We start from the raw sequence: 14510 nt of genomic DNA on the forward strand, positions 1-14510 counted from the left end.
ATAAAGATATTGTGACTAAAAATACTCTTTTATAACAATGCAGCAGATGCACATAATTTGAAATGCGGACTATTTCATAGGTTAGTAGCTGGCAGCAAGCAGACATTTTAAAATAATAATTGATCCCAAAGGAAAAGCAATTCTCCCAAGATATAGCTGGGTTTCATCCTGAGGTCAACACGCATCAAACCCTCACAGTCACCAAGGAGCCCGACCTCATGTACACTGGCCTGCACCAGTTGAGTGCTGCTGCTCTCACTCTCCTCTTTCTGCCACTGAAGCTACAGAAGAAACTTTACATTGGCCTGAGAGCAGGAAATTTACTGCTGGTTCTGAATGCACAGAACGGTGTAAAACGACATCTGCCACTGGCTTTAGTCTCCAAGCAAAGCAACGACTAAGACATTCACCCCGCACAAAGTGCTGAAGGTAGAATAGGAAAGGGTGACATCAACTTGAACATCCTTACGAGGAACCATGCTCCACTATAAAAAGCCATATACAAAACCTTCACCTCTTGACTCTTTATATTAAATGTGTATATTTTTTATCTTGTTTCATCACAATTGTAACACAGTTTTAATGGTTCCTTCTCTTTCCTTGTTAATTGCTGGGAACTCTCATTGACACTAATGGGAATTACAATTGTACATATTCACGGCAGAACAGACTCCAAATGTCACCAAGGATAGCAATAAAAAAACATTCACATGTTTATCCTTTCAGTAAATATTTACAGGGTAGTTGGAAGGAAATGTTGTTTACTTTGCTGCATTACTTAGGAAATGAAGTTTACAATATATAATTGTTAATAAAATAAGATAAAAAATAATAATCACAGGCCAACTGCTCTAATCCCTAATGAAGACAAACAGTGGAGACAAGCACATATGCAGGCAAAGGAAAGCCATGGAACCCACTCCAGACCCTATGCGGGGCTGGAAATGGGCCAGATTTGAACATGGGAGTCCCCAGAGAAGCAATCAAACCCATTTAGGTTCCTCACCTTACAGTTGGTAGGTGTATGAAGCACATGAACCAAAATCCTGGTTCTACACATCCGAGCTCTGCTCACACTCCGGCCAATCTCCAAGTCCCCAGCAGCACCTGCACATTCATATGCAGGATTATTCTGCCACCCCTCACAAATAAACAACAGTGCAAAACTGGATTACTTCAGGCAACACCCGATCACTGATATCAGTGTCCTTCCCTGTTCATACTGGAAAACCACCACAAAAACATACAAAATACAATCACAGTAAAATTCCTTCTGGACAGAAGTAGCTGCAGGATTTTTCAGATAAATATTTATAGTTACAGAAGCCATCCTCAGCATGGACAAAAATCATAAAAGCCTGACAACAAAAGAGAACAGAACTTTTCTGCAGTTTTATCTTAATGAGCTGGCCCTTGTTAACAGCAAAATCACCTCTTTGTAGCATCTGCATTTAAAATGTGCATAAGGCAAAGGAAAACACATAGTAAGCCTTTAAAAGGATTGAATAGTTACTGCAAGGCGTCTTTTATAATCCAACACATGTGACTTCCTCAGTGTTAGCGCTGTTAGAAAAATTATGTTCACAGTTTATACAAGTGGTTCCCAAGTAGCAATCATCCTCTGTTCCAGGCATCAAGAGGTGCTAAGGCTCATCCTCCTAATTACAGGCATTCCTGTGCCACTACCACTTCCACACTGAACCTGAAGCAGCAGAATAAAACAAGTACTTAAACGGAATAAAAACAGAGGGGAAAGCGTATATTTTAATCTGAACTGGCCACAAGATCTTCATCTACACCACATGTATAAGAACCTTTACTGTGGCCACATAAGCCATCCTGGACAGTAGGATAAAACCCAAAAACCACACAGCCTTAATGGTCTGTGCTCCTCTGGGCAACCAAAATAACAGCCCTACGGAGCAACACCCGTTGCTCCGACTGCTTAATGTTTGTTTCAGCTGTCTGGTGTGATGCATCACCATCTCTTGCGCCTCAAATTTATCTTCCACGTTTCCAATATACATGAGCTCTAAGTTTAGCGAAGTCAGGTTTGCACCCTGGGGCAGGGATGCAAAACAGCGCAGCTCGGACACTGCAAAGGCCCCAGGACAGGATATTTATCAGTCATCTAAAACCCTCTGGAGGACAGACTGCAGTGAATGACACTACAGGTTTTGTTCAATAGGATCTTCCCTGCTTCTGAACTTATGGAAAGCAGCACTTTCAGTGTTCCTGAGACATGCAAACTGGGCAAGCACCAGAAATCTCCATGCAAAACAGGTTTTCAAAGAAAGCAACAGCAGCACCTGCTACTTTCAAACCGCTCTCGGTGCGCGGTATTTGTCACAGAGGTGTCTAAAAAAGGTTAGTTTATTCAACTCCTGGCCTCACTGTAGGAAGCAGAAAGTAGATAAACTCAGTAATTATTACCTAGCAATAATATGAAATGATAAACAGCATCTGAGACTTAGTGAACAAACAAAGCAGTAGAACTCAACAGGTGGAACAGTGCAAACCAAAAATCAACCATTTTTAAAGCTGAATGTTTGCACTGAAGGCTTGAAGCAGCTTGATTCATATCTATTTATTTCTGATTATACTGTTGAACTTCCCAAAGCAGAATGAACTAACAGTGTTTCCAGTCTGAACTAAAAATCGGCAAAACTCCCCAAAATTTTTATGTATCCATGCCAGCAGCAGGCTGAACAGCCCTTACTGACCACAGCCCAGTGGAGAGCCATTCCTACACCCCAGCCTTCCCAAGGCACCTGTGGAATGGCCGCTGCAATGGCGAGGTACTCAAGGAACCTGAACAGCACTCTACCAAACCCCTACTTGGTGTCTGGTTTAGGATTATCCTTTTGCCATCTCCCCGGTCTCACTGGGATGAACTGGGCTGAAAGCTCTCACGACCACAGTCAGTCAGCAAAGGTGTAACTTCCTGGCCCTGACTGCCCACCGAAAAACCTTTGAGTAAAGTCTATTCTGAATTATGATTATAATTAGTTCCACAATTAGATAATAATATACCAGAGAAGTTTTAAATTAAAATTCTCTGCTTCCACTAATTCAACTGTTTTGGTCATATTCCTGAAGACAGATACTGTCCATTCCTTGTTAACCTACCAGATCTAAAACTCCTTCATGAGGGTGAAGGCCGAGAAGGTGAAGGTCAGGCGCCTGCCTAGGAGAGCCCAGCGGTAGGCAGTTGCTGGATACATCTCAACTGGCAATTTCCCATGTTTGCAATACAGCTTTCAGAAAAGCACAGAGCTCGTGCCTCTGCGGCACGTGGCACAGCTGCGCTTCACAATACTTCTGAGACAACAAGCATAGAGGATTTTGTGGGCAGGTGAAAAGAAATTCACAAAGGAAGGCTGCTCCTGCCACAGGGAACGCTGGCTCTGCGCAGTGAAGGGATATATGGAAACTATATCCTGCATGGCAGCTGAGAGGAGGTTCACAGGATGGTGCTGGCACAGTTTCCTGACTCAAGTGAATTACAGATTGCTCACATAATGCCACAGTTTTGCCCATTGATTCAGCTGCCACATAGCACAGCAAAGCATCCTGTGACCCAGACCCCTGTCTGCCATTCAAAATAAATTTAATCAAACCATGGTATTAAGGAAATGAGATGATAAATATGCCCTGTCACCTTTTCTCTCATACACCAGACTAAGAACACCATTGCCTGTATATCTTTCCTCAGCAGCCTGAGGAAGTAACAACCGCACAATCCAACTGTACAACTGTATTTTCAGGTATCACGCAAACAAGGCAGGCTCTATGACAATCATACATACAACCTACAGGGTATTAAGTTTTCCAAATTTTCTCAAGTCTGGAGACTAGCTGGTTATGAAACTTTGAACATTCAGTCATCACCATTGTTTTTCTACTTAAACATCCTTCATTTCAACTAAGCCTGAAGAATTTCAGTACTGAAGGCCAGCCTTCAAATCCAGGGAAGCCCAGTTCCATTTTACAACACTCTGGGCTACACCTGATCTGACAGAAGCTGAGGAGAGAAGCAACATAGGCCCCACAGAATTTAAATTGCAAAAACACAAGCTGCAACCACAGAACTCAGCTCAAGCATGCACCCAGCACCCCTGTTCCCTCCAGACAGACCATCAGGGTGCTTGGCTGTCTGGAAAACCTCCCAGGCAGCACTGCCATCTCAGTCCACAACGCATGGCAAGCAGAGAGACTCCTGACATTTTGGTTTTCTGAGCTAGTACATCCCAACCTTCCACATCCAGCTGTTCTGTCACCCATTTCAGTGAACCTGGGGATGCCAAGCCTTCAATTTCTTTCTGTCTACTTTCAATTGCCATACTGGCTTATGCCCGCAGGTCTTGCAAGGATCAGTGCCAACACAAGCATCCAGCCCTGGCAGAAGCCTGCCATCCACTGCAGTGTCCAAGTGCCCAACCTTGGGCTCTAACCCTCAAACCTCCCCTGCAGTAGCAGGTACCACCGGTTAATTATGTATTATGCAAATTATTTCCCTGTTGTCAGTTTGGAACATACAACCCCTTTTCTGCAGTCCTGAATAAGATACAGCCTGGTTATTTATTCCATTCTATCTGCATGCCTCGCTCCTGCCCGTCAGAGCCCATTACAACTGCTATCATGCAGTTTCACTCTCTCTGCTTGTCACCTGTGCTCTGCTACTGCCATGTTTGGCAGAAAATATTCGCCCCTTAAAAACAAATCACCAAAAGAAGGACTTCTTAAAAGAAGTAACCATGCATTTTTCTCAAATAACTGTTTTGCACAGACAACATTCCTGCATTTTGCTTTTCCACTATACTCGCATCTTAAACTGATTTGTTTGCAGTAAGTAGCTGCAAAACAAAGTTCTGAATTTAAGAACTTTCTCTAAAAAGAACAGATTTCCGCGCAGTTGCTCTAGAAGCTCCCAGAGGACAGGCAGTACGGCCAGCGCGAATCTGACGGGCCATGTGCACCACCGGGGTCGGGGGCCGCCCTTGCCGGCCTCCTCTGCAGAGCAAACCCTTCCTCCGGAGCGGAGACTCGGCACCACACACAGCGGCCTCCCGCGCCCGGCCCCGGACACCCGCCGCGGCCCTCCCGCCGCCGCCCGCGCGCCCGGGAGGCGCCGCTCGCCCGCACCTGCCCCGCACAGCGGCGGGGCGCACCCGGCAGTGCTCCGGACGGGACACGCGTGAAGCGCTTCCCCAGTCGGGCTGCAGCGCCCTGCGCTCGGCCCTCGTCCAAGGAAGGACGCGCGGGCAGGCGCAGCCGCCCTCGAGGAGGGCTCCTGGTCCCCCGGCTGTGGACGTCTCTGCCCCCCCTCCGAGCCCAGCCGAGCCGAACGGGGCGGGCACACCGCTTCTCCAGTGCCACCGCCCGCAACAAGCCGCCGCCCGCGGGGCCCGCCGTAGCCGCCGCGCGGGGCGAGGCCGCCGGGCCGAGGGCAGAAGCGCACCGGGCATCTGCGGCCGCCCCCACCTGACTCACCTCTGGCATGCCCGCGGGGCGGGCGGGCGGCGGCCCGGCCCGGGCTCGGCGGTGGCGGCCGCGAGGGCCCGGCCCAGTCAGGAGCGCATGCTGACACGGCCGCCGGCGCGGCGGGCGGGCGGGAGGCGGCGGCAGCGGTCCGGGCTCCCCGCGCCGGCCCCGGCTTCCGCCACCGCCCCCGCCCCGCCCGGAAGCGCGGCCCCGCGGGCAGCCCCGGGCCCAACACGGGCCCGCTGGGAGACCCCGGCCCGGGTCCGCGGGGGTACTCGGCCCAGTCGCAGCTTGGCCCCGGCCCCTGCCCGGCCCGGTCGCGCTCACCTAATCCAGGCGCAGCCTCCGGGATCCGGGCGACACAAAACTGGGGCCAAGGAGAAAAGCGGAGGCGTCGCGGGCTACCCTCCCCCAGGGACTCGCCTCCTTCATCCTCCCAGCAGCGGAGCGGCCCAGCGCCTCATGAGTCACGGTGCCCGGGTCCCAGCACACGTGCCCGGCCCCGCCGCCGCCTCCGGTTTCGGAGGAAGGGAAAAAAAAACGAGGCAGCAAAACGGGGCGGGGGGGGGGGGGGGGGGAAGCGGGTGGAAAATGTCTCCGGCAAGCAGCTCGGCCGGCACTGCGCCTTGCTGCCCGGCCCGCTGTGCGAGGCCTTGGCACCAGCGTCTTCCAACTGCGTTATCCATTATACCACCGTTTTTCTAGACATCCCACCCCCCAAGTGCTTTTTCGCTAAGTAGGCAAGGCAGTCTTTACAGAACAGAAAAAAAAGTCTGTACTTCAGTCCTGTTTCCTGCTTTTTCTTCATCTCAGCAAGTAAGGGGTGTTGCAGACCAGTCACTTTGTCCACATGGTCCCAACATGGTGAGCCTGGAGGCTGCTGGGGTACTCAGGGGGCTGCCCCGGCTGGCATGGTGCACCCCATGGTTGCCTTGGGCACCCCATACACTCTGTGGCCAGAGCAGGTGGCCAGCACCCACTGCAGCAGCCGGGCACTGCTCCGGAGGGGCCCTGTCCCTCCTACAGCAGCACAACCATCCCCAAGGTGATGTCTCTGTTCTGCCAAGTGTCACAGAGTGTCACAGGACTGAGGTGTTGGTCCTGCCATGCCAGAGATGCCAACAGGAGCAGTGCAGGAGCTGCAATAGTCAGACAGTATCAGTGTGCCTCTTGCCAGGATGCTCATGTCTAGGGCCATGTGTGAAGAAAGCTCTACAAAACAATGTGCCACTACCTGAAGGGACAGAAAAAGAGAAGGACGTACACCTAAACGCATGGGTCTAGTCCTATCAGTTTTGGCCTGCCAGGACGTGGGAAGTAGGATGGGACTTCTAGGGACAGTGGTGGAGACAAAATGATGAAAAGAATTGGAAACAACCTCCTGATGCCAAGACTGAAGGAAGCACAGCAATGATAGTCTGAGATTTAAGAACACTATAAAGAGCAGGAAACAATCTTGTCTGTGTATTTCTAGTGGTGAAGATTAGGAGATGGGCTTAAACTGCAGGGAGGGAGGTTCCGGCTGGATTTAAAGGAAAAAAAAAAAGGACTGACAGGGGTACTAAATCAAGGTTAGGAACCCGTCTAGAGGAGTGATTCAGGTATACGCCATCCTGCCTGGAGCAAGGGAATGGATTAAGTGACCTTTTGTTCTCCCTCTTCTGGCTCTTTCTTCCACTGACGCTGCTGAGGTTTACACTTTTTGATGTGTACTTCTCTCTTGTACTGTGCAGTCTGTTCCATGCCCAAGGCTCACAATAGACCTCTTACACTGTTAATGCCCTTTTTTTTCCCCCATGAAAGAGTTCCATGCCTTTGAAAATTATGTTTTTCAGTTCTCTATATTTGACCATGTTAATAAAATCAGTGGCAGGATTCTCCAACTTTGTCTTTTGATACCAGGGAAGCAGTCATGTCTTAGCCAAACTCACATCCAAAGCCTACAAACATTTGCAATGAATCTAGCAGACATTTTGCTTAGTTATTACTCTCTTTTTCCTTAAAATTTGAATTTCAATTCTGTTTTCTTCCATAGAGAACAATTCAGAGAACTGCTGCCTTACGGCAACTGCTCCAGCTGTCTCCGTTCCTCCCTGGTCCCCATTACTAAATGTAACCGTAGGCCAGTTAGTCAAGACAAGGAACTCCCTTCTCTGCCATCGGCACAGGCGCTGCTCACCTAGCTCCCGTGAGTCCTGAAGCCCTGCAGTCACCCCGGCGGCAGGCTGGCGGATGACCAACGCTCTCATCTCTCCGCAGGAACAACAGCTACCACAGGGAGTCTCCACTGGTGCTTTAGCCGCTCTTAGATATGGAAACCATTACAAAATGGACATGTCAAATGCTCAGAGCTCCACCTCCATAGAGCTTTCTCCTTGCTTTGGTTGTGAAAATTAAGAACCATTGAATAAATGAGTGTTCACGGAAAAGAAGAGTGGAAGAGTGTGAACCCTATAAGTGAGTCCTGCTAATGGCATAATCTACACTAAAAGGACACAAAATAATGTCTGTAAGGAGGTGATTTTTCTGAAGTCCCACCGCTGTCACACATCGGTCCTTCATTGGCAGGGATTGAAGCATGGGGGCATATATGGCAGGGAAAGAGGCTCAAGGGCTGCTGGCAGGAGCGGGGTTCCGAACACTTCAGAAATCAAAACACAAAAAACTATAGAAGTTTACAAATTTCGTCTGATCTCCCTTCTAGCTTCTGAGGGAACTACCTCAGGCCAGTACATCCAGTCAGCACAGGCACTTCACCAAAGGGGCTGATTTAATGCTTTTGGGTATGTCCTGTGCCTCACATCTCTCTTGCTGCTCACCAACTTTTCTGTGGAAACACCAGATACTCCAGACACCTCTGTCCTTTATGCTCCTGGGTGACCTTAATTCGAATTGTGATACCTCCATTCTTTCCTATTTTCATCATTACTACCGCAGAAGGTTCTCTCAATTGGAAACATACAGTGGCTGCAGCAGCACTTGGGGCTGGGTGCTGTGACAAGCAGCAGTCGTGCAGTGGTGCCCTGTTGCCAGAAAATAAACCCACAGCCTCCCTCCCCCCAAGCAGGCTTCCATTCTCAGACATGGTTTAATTTCATCCACTCTCTGTTCCCACAGACTAGGACTCCCATGTCATGTAGCTTTTTAAACTGTGAGGCTGGTGTTCAAACCCCCATCAACATGAAGAACAGGCTAACAAGGAAAATATGAGGCACAGCAACATCAGAGAAGACAAGGAGAAAAACAAAGGTTTTATCTCCAGTATCAGGAGTATAACTTGTGTTAAACATCTCTATCAACACAGACACCTTGTTCCAACTTTAATTTTAATAGCAAACATTGTGGGGGTTGTAGGTCTGTGAGAACTTTGTCTTTCTATCTTCTCCCTCTTACGCTTGTCTTTTTCTTCCAAATCTTTTAAGTTGTATTTATAATTCTGAGCATCACTTGTTACCATACCCAGTTGTTCCAGAATACTTTTATTTTTATCTTACAAATGAAATCACTACTAAAGTAGCATTTCCACTGCAATTAAATGTTACTTTTATTCATTTATAGATACTGAACTGCTGTTGACTTGTGAAATTTTGATTGCTCAGAATTACATCTGCCGCATCCTTCAATGCATAACAGAATAAGCCAAACCACTGTTGATATTTATTAGGCTTGGGGACTAGAAGAAACCTGCCTTTAAATTTGCCTTTTCCCCTAATCTGTACCCAGGGCTGAACTAAGCAAAGAATTATGTTTTGTGAAATGAGGTTATAACATGCTTTTCCACTTTGAAGAATAATTCATTTTATTTTGGGAGACAAATAATATTACCTGCTCAAGAGATCTGAACTCCAGCTGTTTCCTTATTCAGACATTTTGTTCTATTATACAGTCTGTAATGAATATAATTAACTTCTATTGTGATTATGTGCTCTAATCACACCCTGCAACAGACCATGCAGAACTTCTGAACCTGTAATGAGTATTGGGCTGCCTTGGCCGTCCCCCCTCAGGAGCTGTCTGAGGAGCAGCCTGTGGGGCTGTATGCCTGAGGAAGCAAAGGCACATCACTGACTGTGAGATCTTGCTGATATTTTGTATTTATCTTTGGGGGCTTTTTTACAGAAACTGGAGACTGAAAGGACAGAAAGAAACATTAATTTTTCTTTTAGGAAAATATGCCACGAATTTACACTTGTGTTTCAGAGAAGTCTAATCCTGATTAGTAAAAAATTCACAAAAATTGGTATCCCATTGTATTTTTCTATTTGCTTGACTTCCATGCATTTGCCTGTCGTCACACAAAGCATCAGCAGTACAGATGTACCACTCAGATAACTTCAGCCCTGGTTGCACACGCCTTGATAGTCTCTGAGAACAAATACTGTAATGGATCATTTGTTGCTTTTCCTGTTTCTGTTCTATCACAAAGGAATACATGAGGCTACTTCCTCTCTGAATGCTTACATCAGTATGCTGGGCATTTTCAAAGCAGTTGTTCTGGTCACAATGTTTTCTGTACAAACTCCTCACTGCCCAGATTTCTGTTAAATGACTTATATAGGCCGATGTCTGCACAAATGATCTTTTCTATCCACAAAGCTAGCTTTTAAAAAAAAACAACTTGTGTCTAAACTGTGCCTCCTGGGCCTGCCTCGGCAAGAGTGCATGTGTGAGCACCGAGATTCTCACGGCCAGTATGGCAGCTCCCTTCCCAGCTCCCTGCAGCCTTGTTTAAAGCGCCTAGCTCCATAGCTGTCATTTGGTCTCATTGGCAGTTAGGTTTATTTAGTTTCATTTTCCAATCAACCCCATTTTCATGTGACAGCACACAGCAACCTGCCTGCTGGGTTTGGTACATTCTGCCTGTGATGGCAGCAACTCTGCCAGCCTCCGTCTGCCGGCCATGCCTGAACTGCCGCCACCGGGTGTTTCTTCTGGGGCCCTGCTCAAACATGCCCCTCTTTTGACAAGGTCCAGCTCCAGTATGCCTATCGTAAGGTTTGTGCCCTGCTCATCTGGGATGTAATTTCTTATTGTATCCTCTAAAGTGAACATACTCTGTTTCACATAGGTTTATATAGGTTATGGGGATTAAACCCTGAAGCACAGATGCCAAACACAAGCTCTGCAGTAACAAGATGTCCAGGTAGGGCATGGTAGAGGGGAAACTGTAAGGAAATCTCAGGGGGCTCACAGAGTATCATCTGGTAATAATTATAATTACCATCTGGGATACCAAACGAGACAATGGACTAATCTTACAGCAGAGAAAGAGAAAGAAATATATCAGTGTACACTTAGATTCATGTGTCATTCAAGCAAAAAGACATAAATTAGGAGACAAAGGAAAAGAAAATTGTGAACACACAAGGTATTTTGAGAGATATTTTATGTTTTAGAGTTATTATGTGTTATTATAACAGGAGCAAAAAAGAGGAAGTCTCTTGGCTGAGGGAGGCAGCTCTGGTGCAAGTGAAGCAAGAGTCTGACTTCCAAAAATTGTGCAATGGGAGCCTGCCTTTCCCTCCAGAACCCATCCAGAAAGGCTGCAGGGCCAGCACTGACCCAGCCCAGACTGGCAGAAGCTCTGGAGGCACAGCACTGGGACACCAATGTGTCCTCGGTGCCCTGCGTGAGGGTGGCTGTTGGCATCCTTTTCACAGCTATGCCTCAAGCAGAATAGAAGCACTTCCCACTTCATTTCCTACTCCAAAATGATCTGAAGGGAAAAGTTTAAAGGGAAAACTCTGAGTGATAGGTCATGCTGTAACCAGCATGGCATTAGGGACATGAAGTGAAAATAGATTTAAATTTTCTCTTTGTTACTACAAATGTGATAAATACTCTGACAGATTACTTCAGTCTGCAGAACTAAGAAACTTATGTTATGAATGCCTTATGGAGTGTTTCCAGCCCTCCCATAAAGATCTGTTTTGTAAGAGATTCGGTATGTGCAGGAGAAGGTAACCCATGGTGCACAAACCACAGCTACTTTAAGCACCAACTCAGCAAGCATCTTTCAACCGTTACTCCATGAAGGCAGCCCCCCTGGCAGCCTGCTGCCTCCCCACGCAGCCACAGGGTCCCTGCAGAGACCAGGTGCCTAAAGGTAGGCAGGCACTGGTGACTGGAGGTGTGCAGACTGTTGCATACCCAAACAGCAAGGACCAAAGCCCCCAGAGAGGACCAAAGCCTCCAGCTTGGCTTGCACCAGCATTTTACTCCAAACCCCAACTCCTGCTTTGGTAAGACTGTAAATCAAACAGGAATGTTTTGCTAAAGAAAAGAAAAACTCAACAATTAAGAACCTAATTTAATCCAGAACCTAATTTAGTCCAGAAAAGGTCTCTGGACTACTCTGTGCAGCAGAGGTGAGCGAGCAGCTTGGGTAAAACACCAGCCCTGTCAGGTGCCTGTGCCCCACCATGGTCCCCGACAGTGCTGCATCATGCCTGCAGCCTCCCCTGGGGCACAGCTGCACTGGCCCCCCAACTGTGCATCCCAGAGCAAAGCTTCTCTCCTTAATATTTACAGTAACATAGCACTCCAAGGATAACTGCATGAAGCAATCTGCAGACTCCTTAGCTGTCTGCCCTTGATCCACCCAGTGACAGCAGCAGCACCAGGCTGTGGTGACTGCAGAGCTCCCACCTGGGAGGAGTACAGGGTGCTGCCATACCCCTGTCTGTTCCACAGATAAACAAAAATCACGGTGCAGATACATCTAGCTTTAACTATGTCTTGTGGGTTCATTTTATCGTACCAAATAGCTGTGATACGATAGTCACAAAACAAAACTTGCACTCTGGTTTCTTTTTTCTTTTTTTTTTTTTTCATTGCCTGTATTAAAAGCAGATGCACAAATTACTTCAAACAGACTAAACACTATTACAATCCTGGAGAAGCTGTTCGCTTCCTTTTGCCCTTATTTGTTCAGCACTCATGAAACTCAACTTCCCCCCAAAAGGCCTGACATTAAATTACAGTCTTGCCAATGGAGAAAGCAATCATTACATCTCTTCTACCACAGCACAGCTTCTGCAGTAACGAACTTCCGCTTCTGCTTCACAGCAACATGGAGGCCATCACTGCCACACTACAGTGCTAGAAGATGCTTTTTTTTATCTGTTTTAATGATATTATCTGCAAGTGCATTTTCGGAAAGATAATGCATGAATTTTAGACTTGGCCTTTCCACTGTATTGTCCTTTTGTTTTAAAACTTGCAACTATGAAGTGATTGTGTTAAAAGTACTAAAATACTGAAAACCTCTACTAGTTTACAAGGATATAAATGAGCAAAACCACACTGCTAATTTCACAGCAAATCATTATTACATATGCTGCATCTTCTGCACTTTCAGTGCCCAGCCAGCAGTGCCAGGGTCTGCTCTCACTTCAGCCTCTCTGGGCAGTGGTGTGGCTTCTCAGTCCAGGCAAGCCCTACCTGCAATCCAGCCTCATATTTAATCTTGGAAAACTGGCAGGTAATTCACCAGCAGCAGTGTATTTCACAGCAGCAAGCCAAGGGTTTACTCTCAGAGGATTAATGTAATTTCAGTTTCTCTAGAGCTTTTCCGATGATAGCTGGGGGGCTGGAGCAGGCTCAGAAGAGGTGCTCTATGACAGGCACCCCCCCGCCTTGCTCACGGCTGGAAGGGACCCTCACACAGGGGGAACAGCACTCTGCCCCTGCTGAGAAATGCACCAGAATTGTGGCATAGCCATGGCTGTGATGCCTCAGCACCAGCGTAGGCCATCCAGCCCTATCTCCACTCCACCAACAGTACAGAAAAAATGGCTAAACCAGCTCCTGGGGCTCTGCTAAGCACAAGAAAATACTTCTTTCAACTTTTCTAGTGCTGTAAGCACCATTGGGAGATTAACTGGCAAAATGATAGTAAAAGCAGAAGAGAAAGACGCACTCATTGGTGCTGCAGCACCTGGCTTCCACATCAGGATTGTCCTGCATGTTTCTGGGTGTGGGTTGGAGCTCCCCCAGGGTCCTGGAGGAGCTCCACACCATGGGGCCCTGCTGCACTCCAGCAAGCGCCACAAAAGTTCCACTTTGAAATCTGCCTGTGACTTTTAATACTCTTTGGAAATGCAGAGGTTTTTTACTCAAACTTTGCGTAATGAAATGTCACATGCAGTGCTCAGTTCTTTAATGTATTATTTAAATCTTCCCCAACTTATCTCAGGATAGCAAGACCTATACACCGAAGTCAGCACGATGAAAGGTAGACATAATAAAACAGTTTCTTTCTGAACAACTTACTGCAACCCGCTAAACACCTGCAGGCTATCGCGCTGTGAATTTGCATGGCCAGCAAGGGCCACAGAGTGGGGTAGAAGGCATAATTCTTACCTGGGGTCCTGCCACGCGGGGTACGTCGCAGCAGGCTGCAGTGCTCTGGCAGCACAGCCACCACTTCCTCCGGTGGCGCGCGGGGCGAATTACAACATGCTTTTTTGCAACGGCAGGACGGTGGCCTAGCAAAGGGGGGAAGTGGTGAAAGGCCAGAAGAATTACGCTTTCCAAACCCTATAGGCCTAAGGATGCAACATAAGCTATTCACAGCGGCACACAGCAGTAACCATGGTGACGGGCTGTGGTTTGCATATATGTTTTCTTAAAGAAGCAAAAATTACTTTCAGATCATAAAAAAACCACAAGAAGTGCTTTTGCACTGCAGCCACATTGCAAGTTGCGGCGTGGCTTGCTGCTGGGGAGGCTCCCGTCTCGGGCACAAACGGATGTTCTGAAATGCACCAGTTGAAGACATCTCTGCTGCAACCCGTTAATCTGCCCATGGGCATCTGGCAGGGGGAAGGCCTCAGGCTGCCTGACAAGGCCCTCACTCACAGTCCCTGGAAGTGGGGCAGCGATTGGGGCGGCGTCCCTGGGGCTCCCTTCCTGCTGTGAGCCACAGATAATAGCTGCCTGGCCGGCCCTCACTTTGGCACACAGCACGGCTGGTCTTACCAGCCAGAAACATTTAGACACATTTTTGTTATTTCTGCTGTGGC

At 47.7% G+C, this 14510-nt stretch overlaps 1 protein-coding gene across 12 annotated transcripts in view; it reads right to left on the reverse strand.

Moving 5' to 3' along the window:
* The window catches only part of MBNL1 (muscleblind like splicing regulator 1), a 104019-nt gene extending 89753 nt beyond the window's left edge, over positions 1-14266 (reverse strand). For 3 of the 12 annotated variants that reach the window (XM_061452748.1, XM_061452742.1, XM_061452740.1), the window contains exon 1: positions 5812-6005. Coding sequence is in view for 1 of the 12 variants with exons in the window: in XM_061452747.1 (XP_061308731.1) it covers positions 5494-5502 (9 nt within the window). In the remaining 11 variants the exon portion in view is untranslated. Of the gene's footprint in view, positions 1-5493; positions 5617-5811; positions 6012-13848 lie in introns of those variants that run through there. The other 9 variants (XM_061452746.1, XM_061452737.1, XM_061452749.1 and 6 more) reach the window with 7 other exon arrangements.
* Between the last annotated feature and the right edge of the window lie 244 nt (positions 14267-14510).

Source organism: Pezoporus flaviventris, unplaced genomic scaffold (assembly GCF_033815535.1).
Source record: "Pezoporus flaviventris isolate CSIRO_AGI_PZ_B2104156 unplaced genomic scaffold, CSIRO_AGI_Pfla_v1 ptg000013l, whole genome shotgun sequence".
Lineage (NCBI taxonomy): Eukaryota > Metazoa > Chordata > Aves > Psittaciformes > Psittacidae > Pezoporus > Pezoporus flaviventris.